At 48.3% G+C, this 20,136-nt stretch overlaps 1 protein-coding gene across 4 annotated transcripts in view; it reads right to left on the minus strand.

Annotated features, from left to right (window-relative positions):
* Positions 1-552: 552 nt before the first annotated feature.
* The window catches only part of CARNS1 (carnosine synthase 1), a 59,976-nt gene continuing 40,392 nt past the window's right edge, over positions 553-20,136 (minus strand). For 3 of the 4 annotated variants that reach the window (XM_077320902.1, XM_077320899.1, XM_077320901.1), the window contains 9 exons: positions 17,989-18,008; positions 16,597-16,849; positions 15,662-15,751; positions 10,481-10,968; positions 10,060-10,261; positions 9,450-9,535; positions 8,738-8,969; positions 5,508-5,779; positions 553-3,474 (listed from right to left, as the gene is read on the minus strand). In XM_077320902.1, coding sequence (XP_077177017.1) covers positions 2,242-3,474; positions 5,508-5,779; positions 8,738-8,969; positions 9,450-9,535; positions 10,060-10,261; positions 10,481-10,968; positions 15,662-15,751; positions 16,597-16,849; positions 17,989-17,994 — 2,862 coding nt within the window. In that variant the 5' untranslated portion in view covers positions 17,995-18,008 and the 3' untranslated portion in view covers positions 553-2,241. The remainder of the gene's footprint in view (positions 3,475-5,507; positions 5,780-8,737; positions 8,970-9,449; positions 9,536-10,059; positions 10,262-10,480; positions 10,969-15,661; positions 15,752-16,596; positions 16,850-17,988; positions 18,009-20,136) is intronic. The other variant, XM_077320900.1, reaches the window with a different exon arrangement.

Genomic DNA, 20,136 nt, shown 5'->3' on the forward strand with positions numbered 1-20,136 from the left:
CAAGGCAGATTCAGGCTCAGGCAAATCTAGTGCCCAGAAGGGCCAACTGTGCCTTCCTTAGCATGCCACCTGCAAGATGTGAGCCCTAATCATATAAGATAGTTATAGGAATTGAATATTTTAAGATAAAAATTGAGGGGGGAGACTGTTGGGAGGGGAAATAACAATGTGTATAGCAAGGAAGAGCCCAGTCAAACTGCTCTAAATTTCTCCAGGAAAGAATGCCGAATCAAGGCAGCACAGAACTGAGGATAGCTTCTGTAATGGCCATTAAATGAAGCCAGTCTGGTTCTTCAGGTAAGATTTAGGCACACTTATCTTCCCTTTGAAGAATACAAGCAACAATTGGTAGCCTTCCAGAAGTGGTCCACAGAATCAGATTTTTGGTGGTCCACAGAATCAGACTTTTCTTCATAAACTGATGTCCTTTCAGATCCATTTTCTTCTCTATGAATCTTCTCCATCAGACTTTCCTTCACCTCCAATTAGCTGTCAGGTACCAGAAGCTGAGCTGTGGAGCAAGGTGCAAATAACACCTCGGCAGTCCAGATATTTTAACATGGCATTTTATTGGGGGAGGGGCTATTATGCCTGCCTTGTTACACAAGTGGTGGTAGGATAGGCAGGAAGGCAGGCTGGATCACCAACCCATGTTAAGAGGGGGCACTTAACTAATGGTCCTGTTGTTAAACATCTACTCATGGGCACCATGACATTCTCAATTCCTGCCTCCTCTCTCCCCAAATGGGATCAAGGTGTCTTGTCATTTTAAATATCACAGGCTCTGGAATGTCCTCCAAGGACCTTCAAGTGGCCCTCCTGCAACTTTTCTCCCTTTTAGTATGGGAAGCTGCAGAAAGCCTGCGAGTTGGTAAAAAGACAGACTCTGTTCTGCTATGACAATTGGAAGTATGTCACATTTCATTCTCTTTATGCTGGTTATAAGCATTTTTAAGGATGCTGGTACTCTTAGGTAATATGGGCCTGGAGCTGCTAGGACTATGCACAAAGATCTGCTATTTTGTCAAAGTTCAGCATAGTGGCAAGGTTGTGGCTTGTTATTGCAGAAACAGGAATGCTGGCACTATAGGTTAGTTAAGTAGGGTCTTAAGGGGCTTCATCCAAAGGTTATTTTAATGTAATTCAGGGGTGCTGGTGCTGCACTTTGGAGGCACACACGAATGAGCTATTGTGGGACGTTTGGAGGTACCATCACAGTGATCTACTATTACAGGGCCTCTTGGGAGCTTACTAGGGGGAGGTGCTATAGTAGATTCTCTTATGAGCACTGACAATTAAGGTGGTTTCTCCCAGGCAGGGATTTACTGGAGTTACTGCCCTATGTTATCCTATGGTCATTTATGAGCACAGACTTGTGCTTGCTAATAGTTCCTAGAAAGAAGTTTTGTGTTACTAGGATGTTATTGCAATCTTTGCAAGTGCAGAGCCAGCAGAACTAGCTTGTTAGTCATCTTACATTCTACTGCTCTGTAAACGTCTGTTATGGTTGGCATGCGTGTGGTCCTTGTTACAGTAGGTTTGTTGAGGAATAAGGGCTTGCCTGTAAGTAGACTCTTACCCAGGAGCATGGAGTCCGCATAAAAGGGTTCAGTATGGAAAAGCTACTGCTCAGAGCCAGCACGCACTATTTTGTTAGTGTAGCATCACTGGTGAAGCATGGGCTGCTGGAAACTGCAAAAAACAAACACAACTGACTTGTGGCGTATCTTCCACTGGTTCTGGAAGCATGAGGTAGGTTCTGTCCAGGGGCTGCCTGGCTCAGAAGCCAGTAGCTTTTCTCCAGTGGAAGAAAGGGAAGATGAAGAGGCTGGAACATGCCTCTTTTCATGGTAATGGGGAGGAACAATTTGGGAACCAAGGTGTGGGGGTTACTCAGAACAGCAAGCAAAGGAAAAGAAGATGACTCCACAGACAGGGCAGGTGAAGGGTGGGGCTCCGCAGTTAACAGGGTCCCCCAAGAAAGGAGAGTGAGCCCATGTAAGTGTGTGGGTGATATGGGCATGGCACTTACCAGAGATGGCACCAGATGGTGCCACACTCCTTCTGAGGGACACAGCAACCACTTGAGAAAGACTGGAGGAAACAGGGAATCTGTGTAAGCCCCAGTTATGGGTTGGGAGTCAGGGAAGGATAATTTTGGGGAGGAGGGGGAATAGCAAGGCTCCCTCTCTGGAGCAGGCCTCAGCTTGGCTCCAGACTGAGGGAGCCGTATCTCCGAGGCTATTTGAAATGAGAGAGGAAGTGAGTGACGGGATAGTGTGGTGAGTCGATCCCTAGCACCTGGCAGATGCCCAGCAGCTTGAGGCAGGCCTCATGGCGGCTAGAACTGGCACAAGCCACGTTGCAGTAGGGCTCCTCGTACTCAGTGGACACTAGCTCGTCATCGAGCAGGTTGAGGCGGATGACCCCGCGCTCATGGAGGGCCTGGAGCATCTCCAGGTTGGCTGTGGACTTGAGGGCTTGCAGGTGCTGCGACACCAAGCACATCACTCCCACCAGGTGCGTGCGGGGAAGAGAGTGGGCAGGCAACAGCGGGGCCAGCCCACAGGCCACCATGACCGAGGCCAGCATGATATCTACTCCATAGATCTCCTGAATCCAGTCGCGCAGATAGAAGCCACCCATGCGGGGGTTGATCTCAATGAGCTTGGGGCCAGCTGCTGTCAGCTTGAGCTCCACATTGAAGACACCATCGGTCAGGCCGCAGCCTAAGCAGCACTGGTAGGCAGCACGAATGAGCTGCGCTTCACGGTCAGGGGGAAGGCAGGTGGGCATGCAGGCTGCCGTCTCAGTGAAGTTGGGCACCCGAGTGGGCCCGTTATCGGACACAAACGCCCCCAGCATGCGCCCTTCGTATACCACCAGATCCACGTCGTGTTCAGTGCCAGAGACATACTCCATCAACAGCATGGTGTTGCCCCAGCCCAGCCCGATGCCTGGATGGTCAGAGTCATCTCGCAGGTCCCTGGAGATCTTGTCAAAGTGCAGGTGGCACTGCTGTGCATCTTCCACCAGCTTTACCCCCACAGCCCCTGCCCCATACTCTAGCTTCATGACACCAGGAAAGCTGAGATGGCTGGCAGCTCGCTCCACGTCGGCATGGCTCTCCAGGTGGCAGCAGGGTACGGCATACAGTGCGGCTGACGGCCAGCGAGCCCCCTCCTTGCGCCGCCGCAGCAAGTGCAGGTGAGTGCGGCTCTTCTGCTTGGCCACCCGCATGGCAGTGGGGGAGCTGCAGCGCAGGCCCAGCCCCTCGCACACCAGTGCCGTCAGAACCATGCAGTCATCCCAGTAGGACAGGCAACCGTCCAGGTGCAGGCCCCGCTCCCGCACAAGCCCCACCAGCCGCTGGGCATGCTCCTCGTCTCTCTTGTGGTCCGTGGTGTCATAGTGGATGAAGGTCTGCACCAGCTGGGAGGCAAAGTGGTTGGGGTCGGACTCCACCAGGTGGATCTGGGGATGGGAAAGAGGAGAAAGAGAAAGACACAGAGAGGTAGGAGTGGGAGTGGGGGTGGGGAGAGGGGAGGGGCAGACACAGAAGGGCAGAGATGCAGAGAAGGTGGGAGAAAAATCAGAGATGCATCACTACTGACAGTATCAGAGAAGGCCAATGCCTCGGGACCAAGTGCGGAACAACGGCCTCCTAACAAGAGGCACCATCCTTTGGCAGCTGCTCCCCACCTGGCAGGAATCAAACTGGGCATGCCGTTCACGCTCTTGGTGGGGGAGATCACCATTCCTCCAGCACCCTTACGTCTGAAGGCAAGGAGGTGGGATCTGAGCTTTCTCTGGATCCCTGTTTCTGCAGCAACTGAGCTTAGAAATAAGGAAGTCCACTGGCCTCAAGGTTTGGGAGGAGAGGAGTGAGATACTGGGGCAAGATCCAGGCTGGCAGGGTGGGGAGGAAAGGGTCAGAGTCCTGAAAGACAAAACTGGGCCAGCCGGTTGCATGGAGAATGTACAGGGAGTCCCATTTCCTTTCTCCATCTCCTCTGGGCCTCCTTATCTGGAGTCAGTTTAGGTCAGGGAGGTGCCTCCATTTAGCTCACCAGGCTGTGTGAGCTTGAAGCAGGGAGCAGCTGGCCAGGGCAGCAATAACTGTTTCACTGCTGATACTTTTTAAGCAGGAACATCCAACAACTTCAGGGATCTGGAGACTGGTATGTAGACTTTTGTTTGCTTGTTTCCTGTAAGAGCCAAGCCATTTTCCAAGGGGAGCTTGGGGTAAAGCACATGGACTGTCCCATTGTGAAGACTGCCACTGGCGACATAGACTCTGGCTCATTAGCTAATGCGTGCTCTGTTCAGGGTCTGAGCTGGTGAATGGAGGTAAGATTCTCCACAGACTTCAACATGGGCAAACTCAGCCCTCAGTCCTAGAGGAATAAACTGGCATCAAGGCACTTGTACCCCTCAAGAACAGTCCAATGAATAATTACTCACTAAGCCATCGGTTGCCCTCTCTCTGCTTGCCTCCACCCATGTCATTCTCACCCCATTCCCAGACTGCCACCACCACCACCACCACCACCACCTTGCCTCATCTGGTCTCCCCACCACCAAGCAGGACTTATCCTGACATCTTTGACTGGGAGCCCAGGGGATGCATAGGTCTTGGGCCTGGGGTCTAGAGACCAGTTGACGTGACAATTCATGCTGGAAATTGCATCATAGTTCCATCTCCTCTGGAGGAGGAAACAAAATAGCAAGGCAATTTCTCAGTACTGGTAGGGGATTCATTTTGTATCTTGGGCTTGGAGAAGCCAGAAGGAATATATTGGTTTTTACGTGGGCATTTGGAGAGGAGGGTGTGTGGGATCACAGGATCTTACTGAACAAGTTGTTTGGATAATTCCTGAATGTCTTGGCCACAGGGCTTTCACCCCATTTTCCATGCCTTTAAACATCTATGTGACATGCTGGAGATGCAGCAATGGAAAAGTTCTCATTATGGCCTACCAAACAGCTATTAGAGACACAGCACGCTTTCCACAATATAAAGCAATGCAGTTGGCCAAGGGTGACCCCCGTCCCGCAGAGGCTGGATCCTCAGCCAGAGATCCAGATCTTGATACAGTTCTGCTTCTTAACACTGCTAACGGACACTTGATGAGGGCAGAGGCAGTTCCGGCTAAGCCTAATACCCACAAGAACGGATCAGAACTTCTCTCTAGCCCCAGTGACTCTTTCAATAGAAACCCACTTCTGTGGTCTTTCCAAAGCCCCACTCGGAGTAATTCCAATAAGGCCAGTCCCACAAACGGCTGTGACTCAAGAATGAGAACAAGCCAATGCCAGAAAAGGGGCATGCAAGTTCTACTTGGCAGGGTAAGCGGGGAAATTCATGGTTTCCTCTCCTCCTTGTACTTAGACCACACCCATGACATTAATATAACATGGACAAGGGCTGTGGGGGGTGGTGCTGCTCTAGCTAGTCGATCCTGCAGCCTGTGGGGGGCTGCACAAGTCCGGTTTCCGCATCTTACTTTTAGCCCGTAGTCCCTGGCTGCCTCCCAGACGAACTTTTTGCTGACTCCGCCGGCCCCAATCACCAACACGTGCTTGCCCTCCATCAGATGGCACTGGGCACGACGCAGCATCGTCTCCACCAGGGGCCGTGCCACCTCACCCGCTGGCACTCCCACCACCCGGCCCATGGACTCGAAGACAGAGCAGGTTTCCAGGCATAGTTGTGAGTTCATCTCCAGGGCCACCAGCTGTAGAACCTGGTCTTCTGAGCTCAGTAGGAAATCTACTCCTGCAGAGAGTAGAAACCAATATATTGTCAGATACCAAGGGCTGGGATCCTAGCTGGGCATTACTGATCATTATAGACATGCTGATGACTGCACATCTTTGTTACAGAACCTGGGTGGGGAAAATAGTGTGGTATAGTAATTATTATATTGGACGAGGCTCTGGGACTGGGGAGGCTTGGCTTGTCATGGAAATTTGCTGAGTGTCCATCAGCCAGTCTTACTCTCTCAACCCAAACTACCTCACAGAGTTATTGTGAGGTGAAAATGGGGAAAGGAGGACCACGTGTGCCACTCTGAGCACCTTAGAGTATAAAAGTGCACTAGGCAGATCTGACCCCCTTGGGATCCCAAGCAAGTAAATAAATAACCTTCTAAAAGCTGAGGTGTTCACTGGATCTGGTGCTTGTTCCTTGAACAAGAAGACATCAAGAACAGATGCAGCTGCTCTGCCTTCCATCCTGATGTCCCATGTCCGCAAGACAGAAATATGTTATTAATTGATTAATAAAACTGCTTGTCCTCCTTTCTGTTGTGAGGTCAAATCTGCCATAGTTGGTTGAGGAAGGGCTAGTAGAGGAAACAGAACAGGAAGACCAACAGAAACACCCTCTCTTGGGGCTTCATTGTTTTTTTAAAGGAACATCTACCTGCTGTTTGGTTCTGGTGACAGGTGCTGCCTATCAGCTCCATGGGCTAAGGTTGGACTATGAGGCTACTGTGGTCTATGGTGGGCTGCTCAAAGGGCAGGAGAATGTAAAGAGAAGGAAGCCTGATTGGGGTCTTATGGCAGCTAATAAGTCACCAATCCTGAGGAGGATCTGGGTGAATGGAAATCACTAAACTTTCCTCTGAGCTCTATGGCCAATAGCCAAGAAAGCAACACCAGTACTAGATCTTGAAATGAAAAAAATGGTATCTCAAGAAGGTACTTGGTTCAGCCTAAGCAGAATTAACTTCAGCTGTTTCTGGGCACAGGGGAGGGGGGAAATCAGGCTCTGTGCCTCCACAGGTGCCACCAGGCAATGAGACTCATACACCACCATACAAGCGAGTTTCTGATAAAGTGGGGAAAATTATTGCCATGGGAACCTATGACTTAGGAATATCACTAGGGCAAAATTCAATAAGACATTTATAGCAGAAGTTTCCAAAACAGTAGTGGCATCTCTCTCTACTGCCTGTCACTTCTTCCCATCTTCAAAGCAGCAGCGGTGCTTATCCTGGCCAACCATCTGCTTCTTCCTCAACCTCCACCCCACCCCACCCCACCCCACCCACAGCAGTGGCAGCTCTTCCAGCGAAGTCTCAGTGATGGGGCACCATACTACAAGAAGCACGTTTGTAGATAACAGAGAACAATGAATTAAGGGAGTTTCATTTCCCCATCAGAAACATAACAAAGGGTCCAAAAAGAGCACAACTCTACAAGGAGCAGAGCCATCACTTCAAGGGGATAGCGAGCCTTGTGGCTGTAGAAGCCCCCTGGAGGGAGGCCAGCAAGTGGCATTAATCCAAGGGTCAGATTTGATGTTGCCATCAAGCAGGGACCCACAAGAAACCTGCAGGGGTGGTTATCCCATTCCCCCCAACTATGCTTCCTCCCCCTTCTTAGTCTCTCACTGTTTCTACTTCCCACCATCCCTTTTTTAAATCTCCCCAAGCCTGTGACTTTCTTTCTGCTCCACCCACCTCGTCATCTTTTCCCTTACCTCATCATTCTTTCACTCCCTTTCTCCTTCCACCCTGTCACTCTCTCTTATGGCTCTCCCATGCCATCACTTTTTCTGGCCCCCATAAGTCCTCCTGGACACCCTCCTGGTGCTCCCCCTGCACAGCAGCAGTGGTGGCAGCTCTTCCCGCTGCTTTTTCCCTTCCTCAAAGCAGCAGTGTTGATTCTCCCGGCTGACTGCCTGATTCTTCCCCTTCCCACAGCGGCAATCTCCCAGCTGCTACTTACTTCTTCCTCCCCTGAACCTCAGCCACAGCAGTGGCTCTTCCTGCCACCTGCTCACTTCCCCTCTGCAGCAGTGATGACAGGTTTCCCAGCCACTGGCACACTTCCTCTCCCTCACAGCAGCAGTGGCGGTAGGGCCCTGGGGAGCCAACAAGACCCTCTAGAGCAGTGGTCCCCAACCTTTCTGAGGCTGGAGATCGGCAGGGCATCGGGCCGCGCCCCCGCGGACCGTGCCCGCTCATCAGGCCACGCCCCAGCAGGCCATGCCCGCATGGGCCACGCCCGCGCATTAGGGCGCGCCCGCGGGTGAAGCCCGACGCGCGGGTGCGGCCCTGATTCCCTCTCCTCACCCTCCCGCAGTAAGAAGCTTCCCGGGCCGCAAGCTTGCGGCCTGGGAAGTTTTTTACTGCGGGGGGGGGGGGGGGCGGGGAGAGGGAACCGCGGCCCGGCGCCATGGCCTTCGCGGCCCGGCACCAGGCCGCGGCCCGCAGGTTGGGGACCACTGCTCTAGAGCAGGAGTAGTCAACCTGTGGTCCTCCAGACGTCCATGGACTACAATTCCCATGAGCCCCTGCCAACAAATGCTGGAGGGGCTCATGGGAATTGTAGTCCATGGACATCATCTGGAGGACCACAGGTTGACTACCCCTGCTCTAGAGCCACCATGTCAGCAGCTCAGCCAATTAGGATTTAGCCTCAGTGTAATTCTTGCAACTTTTAGAATTTTTCTGGTGCGTCCCCCAATCTCCTTTCTCGCAATGTGGGCCTGATCCATGGATTTTGATATCTGCAGATCTGCTCACACTTGAGAAATAGATGCACAGGTGTATAACAGGATACTATGTGAGCGTTTTCTTAATCCATAAAGCTGGATGAAGAGTCCTCCAAAGCAGGTTTCTGTGGAGTTTTGCTCCTTACACTTAAAAACAAATTGCTTCAAACTGCTGTACTTTAGGCCAGCATAGCTGACAGTGGTTCTGTCATATTTGACAGGGAATCTCACCAATAATGTCAGTTTGTGCTCGGCGACCACCTCTTTGCTCAGCTGACAGACCAGCCTCCATATCGATGAAGGCCTTCATGGCTGCCTCAGACTTCTGTTTTATCTGGACATGGATGGCTGCAATCTGGGCTTCGTCCTTCAGCCCCAACTGCCGTAAGCTGCTTTCCAGCGTCTGTGGTACCGTGGCCTGGTGCTTCAGAGGTTTATCGGCTCGGCCCACACCGCACACTACCTGGAAACAAAAAAAGTAAGATCTTCCCGGTCTGCAGTCAGTCAGCTGCCCTGTCTTCAACCTCACCATTTTAAGAGTCTCAAATAGCCAGTCCACTTAATTTTGCCTTGAAAGCAAGCTATGCTGTGCATGTATAGAATTTATACAACTAAAATACAGTTCTATCCTAATTAATGAACATCTGGGATAATCTCTATTCAGGGGAAAATTAGAAATGTTACGTCAAATTAGTCCAATTCAAAACAAAAAAACCCCTAGAGTCAGAAGATCACCCCAAAGACATTTCAAAATGGGAAGAAAAACCTCACTGTCTATACTTTGCCAGCCAACCGATTCCTTCCGCATTGGGGAATAAAAGACCCCCATCTCTCTGTTGTCCTGTTTAAAAATACTGCCTGTGATGACTGCCTAGGACTTTGGGTCCCAGACTCCATCTATAAGGCTGCTGTAAAGGGCAGTCTAGCTCAGGGCTCCTGTTACCTTGCTCAGTAGAGGCTGGTCCTTTCGGGATCTGCAGACAACAGCACAGATTCGAACTGCCATATTAGGTTGCAGAGCTGTGTTGCCTAGAAATCAGGGATGTAGGGAAGGAAGAAAAATAGGGAAAGGCAATAGAATATATCAGAGAAGCAAACTGATAGGAGTGGAGCATGTGAAATGGGTGTGAAAGAACAGGACCAAAGAACAAAAGCAGTGGGATATGTTGGTCTGGGGTCAAATAAGCAGCGTAGAATGTCCCAGGGGGTTCAGGGATACCAACATGGTGGCTTTTCCACCCTGCCAGTGCCATTCATTGTCCAGCTTCTCTCATTTGGCAGATTGGATACCCATCTCTTTCAAATACAAAGTAAAGCTAATAAGAAGTAGTAGCACAAGTGTGGTGAGGGGTGGTCTCTCAACAGTAGGATCCAAATGTAATTGAATGCTGTGCTATTGAAATAATTTATTTCTTTGAATTTCTTGTGGGCAATTACTATCGCACAGTATCCAGTATCATGTGGATCCAGCCTTGCAGTATGAGAGCTGAGCTGAAGGGTAATTCATAGTGTGAACTGACCTTAGTGGGAGGTAACTAAAAGATATCCCTTACATGGGGAGTTGCTTGTATCAGAAGGGCCTGGCTGGACAACACAAGCCGTAGGAATGAAAGCCTCAAGCAAGATGCTTTCCTCCTCCTCCAAGGTCTCCAAAAACGTAAGAACAGCCTGCAGGATGCATCCTTGTTCCGACTTGGCATGGAACGACACTGTTTGAGCTCCACTCCAGCGCCAGCCTGATGGTTTCACGACCACCTGCAGGGAAAGTAACAGTCAGGTTTTAGTCATCGGAAAGGATACTACATCAAACACCTTTCCTGTGAAATGCACTTTCTACTCCTAAACTGCACATGTATGCAGTTTTCCAAGCCGGATCCAAAAGGGATCAAAAGACATGCACTCTTCTAAATCCACAGTGCCCCCTTCTTAACCTTGCCTGTCTAGTCACCCCATATCAAATTCAGTGCTTCTCACCTGGTTGTAGGGTTCCATGGCACTCCCTTGCAAGAAGGCTGTGATTTCCTCTTGGAGCAGGTTGTCCTGTCCCTCCCGACCACTCAGCTCCACCATGCAGACCCACTGCTCCTCTGTCACGCTTCGCAGAGGCAGCGGGCGCTTGAAAGTGAAGGCGAGGGTGGGGGGCACTGCTACATGGGCCTGCTGGTCCATGAGCTGGCGGGTGAGCAGCTTATCCTCCAGTAGGCGAGCCAGCTCTCCTGAGCCCCCAGTGGGACAGTCGAGGTCTCGGGCCAGTTCGGCAGCAGACTGGCCCTGTACTTTGCATGGCCCAAAGCAGCCTGTGAAGTAGGTGACACGACGCGGGGGCGCAAATTCTTCCAGTGTTGTGCGGCCACCGAGGTCAAAAGTCACGGCCTTGAAGACCAGCAAAGACGACTCCCCTGGACGAGACTCTGAGGGTACCTTGGAGAGCCAGGTGGGCGATAAGCATAGCAGCATGTTACCTGGAGAGAAAGAAAACAAAAAAACCAGCCCCTAAGTATGTACAAAAGATGGACCCATGCTCCAGAGAAGCTTGCCCTGGATTTCTAGGATGGCAAGAATGTACTGTGTTCACTTTTGGGAGGGGCTGCCAACCTTAGGCAGCCTGTGCAATGCGCACAACAGAGTAATCAGTAGCAGCTGGTCAATTTGGCACCTTACAATCATTCAGTGCCGTCAACACCCTGATTATCTGCTCTGACAACTGCCCTGGAGCCAGCAAGGCAGAAGCCTGACCTATTCTTGTTCTCTGGAAAGTGTTACTCTATCATGCTTTTCCATAAGGTGTGACTGCAATGAGAAATGGAGCCTGCGGGGAATGGGAAACGGAATAATTGTCATGACATCATTAGCACCTAGCCAACTTCTTTTCCTTTTTTCATTCTGCAATAGCCAGTCATTTTGAAGCTCTGTTTATAATCTCACAAGCTGAAGTGGCCCAGGGCTGGTTATAGTTCAGATGAGAGACTCTGAAGAACCAAAGTGCAGTTTAACCTTTGAAAGACTGGCCTGGGAGTTCTGAATTTGTCAGTAATTCTACTTCCAGTCCATGGTGGAAAAAATAAAAACACCACCCCAAGAACAGAAAAATATCAGTCTTTTTATATGTCACCCATACACTCACTGGTTTACAAGGGTATCAATTATAGTTGAAGACTGTCTGTGAATGAATATACCTGAATGAATATACCTGTCTCTTTGTTTTTGGAGGTGGGTGTTTGTTTTTTGCTTTGCCCTCTGGGTCTCCCATGGTGTGGAAGTATTGCTACAAAAGAATCATGGGTTCCATGAATGAAACAGAAACCTGTACAAAATGATGGGGCACTGATGTCATTGTAGACTGGGCTGCGGTGATGGTCACCAATATGGATGGCTTTAAAAGGAGAGTGGACAAATTCATGGAGGGCAGGGCTACCGATGGCCACTGGTCACGATGGATATCAACTCTATGAGGTACCAGTGGCAGCAGGCCTGTTCATATCAGTTGCTGGAGACCATGGACAGGTCATCCTCCTTGTTGGCTTCCTAAAGGCAAATTTTGGTCATTGTGTGAACAGAATGATGGTTCTTTGGTCTGATCCATTGTGGGTCTTCTTATATTCTTTTGGTTGGTAAGGCTACCCATGTTAACAAAGGTGCATTTTCCCACTCAACTGCCGTTGCTCCACAGGAAGAATATTTTTTAGTTTTGGGATGCTAGTCCATAGCCACTGAGAGAAGAGGGAAGCAAAAACACTGCTGGTCCTCTAATAATTTAAGTCACTTTACTTCCTTCAGGGTCATACCTGGAGGGCTGTTTCTATGTTCTAATTAATTTGAAATCCTCATATTAAAGTTTAGTTCCTTAGCTTTTAGTTGACACCCCTACTTCAGTCTACAGAAAATACCTGAGAAGAACACAGGTGCCATGTTTCTCAGTAATGTGCTGCATTTGGCAGCAGTGATTCCAGGCCCCTCCATTGTCTCTCGTACCTCTACTCCATACAGGATTCACATGCCTCTGCTCTTTTCCAAAAGCCCTCTCTCCAAACTTCTTCCCCGGCAGTGTTATAAGAAGGAAGCAGCCAAGAATTTCCCTGAGCAAATTAAAAGGGGAAGAAGGCTGGCAACACCCTCAGTGAAAGCCACAAATGTCTAAAAAACAAACAGCCCCACTTCTCAAGCCAGTCTCCCCCTCCCAATTTTGTTATAATCTTGCCAGACAACTTGGAACTTCTATCATTTCTTTTTTCCAAAAAAATAGTGCTATTATAGGCAAATCTAAATTCTCACTTACAAGAATGCACAAGGTCTCGTACTCTAGATTTTCTGGCACATGAGGGCCCTGTGTGTGACAGAACACTAACTGGAGGGTCTGGACACATGGGGGAGCTCTCAGTAGACCATGAGTGGGGAGGGTGGTAAACACTGAGTGGAAGCCTTTTGGTTGCAGTCTTTGCAGTTATTCAGGCCTGGCCAATTTCCTCCTAGCCCCTATGCTATTGTTCTTGTTCTTTGCAGGTCATTACTGCATGCAAAGAGGAGACGGAACTCATTCATGAGCCCCCTGCAGTAGAAACAAGTTTCGACACATTTCATTCTGAAAATGCCAGTGGGCCGGGCAGTGCATTATAACCAAGCAATTCCCAGTGCTTTGTGCTTTCTTTTATTTCTTTAAAACATAATTGTTTGGCTAAGGTCCTGAACTAAAACCAAACCTTTGCTTTTATTGTTCCTGAGGCTGGATGCTCTCCAAACCCCTGACCCACTTTGCAATAAAGACTTTTATTTTTCAAACCAAGGTTACAAAACAAAAATCAAGTTTAAATAGCAGCGCATATGCATGGTGCTGTTAGTTCTGATCTAGCAGGTGCATTTTAATAGCTGGGTTTCCCTGCAATAAATGGGGCCCTGTAGCTTCAGGCAATGCTTCTGTGATTATTACAAAGAAACATGGTCACTTTGTCATTGAAACTGTGGCACTGTTTACCTCCACATTCTACCATAGAGTGTGAAATGGCTTTCACAGTCTTCTGCAGTGGCAGGAGAGCTACCAGTCTGTGAATAAACTGTTCTGAGTCATATGGGAAGCGGATGGGTGGAGGATTGCGTCTTGGTGCAGGATGGGGGGGAGGGGGGGGAAGAGGGTTGACCTTCTGGTTCATTCCAGCCCTCTGCTTCTATATGCACTGTAGCCGGAGGGAAATCTGAGCAGCTCAGCTGCCAGAAGAGCTCTGGTTACCACCAGCTCTTCTCAGCCTCGGAGAAGAGACCGGAGGAATGCCAGGAATATGGAGCAACAGCTGCCCAAAAGAGTCTGTGAGAAGCACGCATGGTTGGATATCTTGATCCAGACTGGACTGCAGCAAGAGAGAACTCACTGACAAATTTCAGGCCCTGAGAGGACAGTGGTTTATTATAATGTACTTTTCAAATACAGAAAAAGAAACACAAACCATTATCTTGTTAAGTCTCTATATCATAAAATAAATCCAGTTACCCTTATTAATGACTGAACACCATTTCTGAGGCCAAACAGCAAAAGAAAAGGCCATGCCTGTACGGCTGATCCATCCAATCCCTTGATTTTGTATTGCAATTGTGATGCTGAATTGCCATCCTCTAGCAAAGCAGCCTGTACAGCTTATGCATGTGGGAAACAAGCAACTGCAATATTAAGGGCCCTACACAAATTATAAATGGTTGTTTGCATAGCCTCAGTTCTCCTCTGTTGTCCAATTGGACATAAACCATATTTCATAACTGATAAATAATTCCAGATTCATATGCACATGATGCCAGTCCCTGGCCTTAGACCTGCCTGGGGAAAGCAGCAAGATTTGTATTGGATCCCAATTTGATTCTGAAACAAGGGGCATAGTAGGTTCTATGCAGCCCTCATTTTTTCTGGCCTACTCTGATGAGATTTTGCACATTTTTTGAAATAATAAACACATCTGCAAAACATTCACCATTGGCAAAGAGGCATGACTTCACACACCGCCATCTTCCTTTAAACTACCTTCAGTACTCTGTATTATCTCCCTCCTGAATCACATATTACATTTTATTTGCCTTTGCCTTTCTTTGCCTTCGTATCGCTCCTTTGCACTCATTTATGCACATGTTCTGAAACAAGTCCTGAATCAAATGAAAAGGTTCTAAAGACCTGTGGAATTTATAGGCGATGTCTGGCAAAATAACAACTGAGTTCACACTTAGAACAACTGGTTGATTGAGATATCCTGAACCCCATTTCTAACGTGCCTAATAACGGGCAAAGGCTCTTGTGGAACATCCTTCTTTAGAAGTGTGTATAAACAAATTGACAGGACATAAAGAGTTAACAAGCACATTCTTTCCAACCTCACTGGCTGTAACACAAGAATCAATGGCTGATTTCAAGAGCCTTCAGATGGCATGCAAGGTAAGCAAAGTAATCCAATGAGATTTCTTGAAGATGTTTTGGAAGTAAAATAAAAGTATCCAGAGACACTGGCTGAGAAGTAACTCTTCAGCTATAGGGAAGGGTAATTGAGGAGGCCTTCATGCCAGCGATATTGCCATTATTTACTGTGGGCAATTCAGAAAACGCTAACAAACCATTGTAGTCTGATGATATATTTTATGCCGTCTTTTTGCAGATCTTAGCTTATCAAATGTCAATGAACATGGCAGAAACAGCAGCTGGTGACAAAATTGGCAAGGCAACACTGTCTCCTGGCTGCATTTTGGTTTGAAAATGTCCCTTCCCTCATTTTTAAAGAATATGGAATTGCAAACAGGAAATTACTCTTCGAATACACTAAGTATGAGGTTGTACATTTTTTTTCTTGCAAGCATGGGATTTTAAAAAATATTATTTCCCGGTCCACAGATGCACACAAGTGAAATATTGTGAGTGATTTTTTTTTACAAAGGAAAGTAGAATGAATGATTGTAATTTATTAATTAAAGGTTCAGGAGCAGTATAATAAGTAACTGGAAAGAAACAGTTCAATTCCATTGCAATGAATAACACTTTTTTTTTTTTTTTGCACTGTCAAGCTGCAGCTGACTAATGGCAACCCTGTTGGGTTTTTAAGGCAAAAGACGCTCAGAGGTGGCTTGCCATTGCCTGCCTCCATTTCATGATGACCCTAAGCTTTTCAACCACGACTGCAGAATGGAACTCACCAGGACATTGGTTGCCACCTTCCAGAAGCACTGACAGGTATGAAGTGGGGGAACCCAAGATACAGATAGTAATGTCTGATGGTCCAAATCCTGAAAAACATAAGAATATAATCAATGGCATATTCCTTGTGCTGAAGTTTGGGAGGTTAACATCCGTGTTCTACAATTTCACATTCTGAAATATTGTAAATGATTTCACTTTCTTAGCCACATCTAGTTTCTTGGAGTAATGCTTTGTTGGCTTCAGATAAAGAGGTGAGCTAAAGCGGTGAAAATCACCCAAAGGTCTTGTAGGTTTCCTTTGTAAGGTGAGAGTAATTCCAGAGGGGAAGAGTCATCAGAGAATTCACATTAAGTCACTTTGCAATTGCTTTAGTCACCACTTCAGCTGAGTCCATCCAACATATTATATTACTAAATATTACCATTTAAACCCCGGCTTGAATTTCATATCAAACTCCACATCTCCAATTCTTAATGCTTTCTTTTGAAAATAACAGGGGAGAAGGTCATGTGCCAGCTATGCCCCCCCATAGAATATTAAAGCTATCAATATTTTGCTAAATAGTCCCATTCTCCCTCTTTAATGCTAAGGGGCTGTCTGCAAACAAATCTCCAAGGACTGGTAAAGAAAGGGTGCAGAAGTCTCCCTCTAACAGGTGCAATCATAACAGGTTGACGATTGCACAAAGCTTCTTACAAGAGAGACATCATCATAACCAGACAAAACTACAACAACACAGGTGCCAGTTCATTTTGGGTTACACAACCCTTCTCAAGGGAATGTCTTGGGGAAAAAATATTATATACACCTGATCATTTACGATATAAGTCAATGACCACCAGGCAAAATAAAATCACAACACTAACATTAATTATTCCAGCCAGGTGTTGGAGAGGAGCTGTATGTGAGCCATTATAGTCCTCCAACTCACCTGTTCGGGGCTCCTTGGTGAGGTCAACGGTCTCTGGTAGCCCTTCCTGCTGCAAGGTGCACTGCAACAGGTCATAGTAGTAGGCAGTCCAGGCCCGTGCCTGCGCATCCTCAGGGCAGATCTTGCAATCCAGGGGCACATCTCGGCGCCAGGCACAGCGCAGAGGGCTCAGGGGTGGTAGAAACCCCTGTTCTGCCCAATCCAGCTCCTTGGGTGTTGGGGGAGGCTCTGTGTGGATCTGGTCCAGAGACAGCTATAGGTAGAGAAAGGCATGGGAGTGGAAAGTGCACCCAGGAAAGGAGAAGGAGCTTAGATACAGTGAAGACTTCACTGGAGTATTGGGGAAAGGGCAATTCTCTAGTGGGATGGGGCAGACCATTATGAGGAAACCGGGATGGCCAATCTATGAAATGCCCAGGAACAAATACAGGGGGTGGCAAAGGCCTGTTGTGCAGGACGGGAGGCAAGCGTGTGTGTCCCACTGAGGCTTTCAAGGACACCATCATTCAACATAAAGAGAGAAGCATTGGCAGAATTTATGGGGCTCAGGGCAAGGTGGAGGAAAATGCTTCTGGCAGGTGAACACAATGCCAAATGCCTGCGTGTCATGGGAGACTGAGAGACACTGCAGGGAGCAGCAGCTGAAAACCCTGCTAATCAGCCGATATTTTAGTTTATTGCTGTGCAGACCAGTGCAACTTGTCAACGCTTTTCAGCATACAGGTTGCTATTTGGTATATATACTGAAGAACTTGGTGGTTACCTCATCAACAGAAACCAGCAGAAAAGCAGTGCCTGGAAACAAATATTTTATGCCACCTACAACATAGCAAACATCATGTCTCCTGCCTTCAAGTCTTCTAAGATAGTGGTCCTCAACCTTTTTATCACTGGGGACCAGTCAACGCTTGACAATTTTACTGAGGCCCGGGTGGGGGGGGGTAGTCTTTTGCCGAGGGACGTCGCCACCTGAGCCCCTGCTCTGCTTGCTTTCCTGCTGCCGCCCACTGGGGGCGCTGCCAGCAGCAGCTGCACAGTGCTACGCCGAGGGGGAGTCCCAGCCATGGCGGCTGCCGGAGAGCACCAAAGGTGAGCCAGCGGCAGAGTGGCAGGGCAGCCCCCGAGGCAGCAGCCAGGGAGGACGAGGAGCTGCGGCGCGGTACCAACTGATCTACGGGCTGCTACCGGTCTCCGGACCAGGGGTTGGGGACCAATGCTCTAAGACACTCTATTTTATGTTAAGGCCTTTAGGAATCTCAGAGGGGATTTATACAGACAGCAAATTGATATATGTTGGTCTCAGCAAGAGACAGAAGTGGGATATTTGTTAGGTAGGAGAAGGGAGACAAACAAGGCAGGAAGAGAGGAGTGACAAAGAAGGGCTGGACTCACCATCATTCAGGGTGAAGATGCTACAAGAGAAGAAAAAGATAAGTTAGTTTTGGGGGCAAGTTGTGCCCTAGGCTGTCATCTCATCTTCAACCCGAGAGATGAAAACACCACTTAATTGTGCAGATGTCATACTTTGCTATATGAGCCTGAAGAGACAGGACTAATGGGAAAGTACACTGTACTGTTCACTTTGGAGCAAATGCCTGAGCCGATCATCGAGAGATTTCACTAAAGACTCTGTTCATAGTTGCAAAAGAGTAACATGGCCACTCTGTCTGGCTGACTGCCCTCTGAGTAAAAGGCTACCAGGACTAATAGATCATCCCAAAACCTCGCCTAATTATTCCATATGGAAATAATGTATAAAGAACCCTTAACAATCAATCTATCACTTGTTCTTCAGTGCCTATTTTATATCCCTTTCCAAGTTGCACCCATGGCAACCTCCCCCAAGTTGTGCAACGGAGAGTGATACTGCAAAAACAGGATTGGTGAATGTGTGTTGAGTGACAGTAGCTGTTGCTAAGTTTTTAAGACAATAATAGCAAGGCATACCAGCACTTTAGAATTAATCACCACTCCAGTCAAGGATGAACTAGCAAGGGTTGTAAGAAAATACTTGTGGCTGGTATATGCCTCAAGCCCTTTGGGCTGGCCTTTGGATGTGTTTTGAGGCTAAGCAAGTGCTCTGTTCTGTGTATCCAGGCTGCACTATTTGCTGAGAAATTCCCTGGAGATCAATGAATTGTGAAATGTCCAGCTATTCAAGAAGACTAGAATTTTTAAAAAGGAAATTAGGAATTAAACTCACATGCTTACTCATTCTCTCCCCTTCTTGCTCAACTGTGGTCTTAGATAGTACACTAAAAAAACCCATTTCTCTGCTCTGTCACTGGTTTTCCTGTGGCACTTGATCACAGTTACCCTTTCCCTGAGGGATTTCTACAGAAATGTCATTGATAAAAGGCAGAGATGTAAATACTTAAAAGCAACCCCCTAACATTCTAGAGTAAGCCTCCTGTGGCGCAGAGTGGTAAGGCAGCAGACATGCAGTCTGAAAGCTCTGCCCATAAGGCTGGGAGTTCAATCCCAGCAGCCGGCTCAAGGTTGACTCAGCCTTCCATCCTTCCGAGGTTGGTAAAATGAGTACCCAGCTTGCTGGGGGGTAAACAGTAATGACTGGGGAAGGCACTGGAAAACCACCCCATATTGAGTCTGCCAGGAAAACGCTAGAGGGCATCACCCCAAGGGTCAGACATGACCCAGTGCTTGCACAGGGGATACCTTTACCTTTAACATTCTAGAACCTTTGAAGGAGCCGAAGATGACATGTAGAGCCATGTCATGACATGAAGATGACATGCTTTGGGCTGATCCTGCGTTGAGCAAGGGGTTGGAATAGATGACCTATATGGCCCCTTCCAACACTATGATTCTATTCTATGAGCCATCATGGTCAACAACAGACACATCCATCCTGTTATTTCTGCCTGAAGATTCTTCAGGCTTGTGTCACTGCTAGAATTTCGCCCCGCTGCGTCTGGGTCCTCGCAGGGGATGGTTTTCCCTGCTTGACCCAGTCCACCCTGGATTACTGCCTCCACATGAGGCAGCTGGGCAGAGGGGTGTTACCACACTTCATGGTGACCCGGGGGGGGGGGAGGTTATTTGCAGGAGTGCGTGAGAATGCAGCCCCGCCTTCATGCAAATTTTTTTAAATGCCCCAGTCAGCCATCACAAAATGCTACGGAGCTGACTAGGGCATTTTTTGTCCATTCTGGGACCCTGTAGGAAAGGGAGATGCCGGGCTTAGAAGGCCCAATTCTTCCCCTTCCACATGGGCCTGCACTGGAATAGGCCCTGTTAGCACGCGCAGCAATATTCGGGTACCCTTGCTACAGGGCAATGGAGGGCCTAAAGCAGGCCAGGGCCAGGACGGCACTGACATCATGTGGAAGTAGGGATTAAGTAGGGATTAGCCTCGCTGCCATATGAGCACTGGCCCAGCCTTCCCCCCCCCCCCCCATGCGGAATCGGTCTTCTAGTTTCTCCTCATCTCAACCATTGGGTAATGAACCAGAGACGTTTGGAAATACTTCCATCATGATCATCATGCATGGAATACAACTGAAAATGCAAAATTTGGAG

This window comes from Paroedura picta, chromosome 2, assembly GCF_049243985.1.
Source record: "Paroedura picta isolate Pp20150507F chromosome 2, Ppicta_v3.0, whole genome shotgun sequence".
NCBI lineage: Eukaryota > Metazoa > Chordata > Lepidosauria > Squamata > Gekkonidae > Paroedura > Paroedura picta.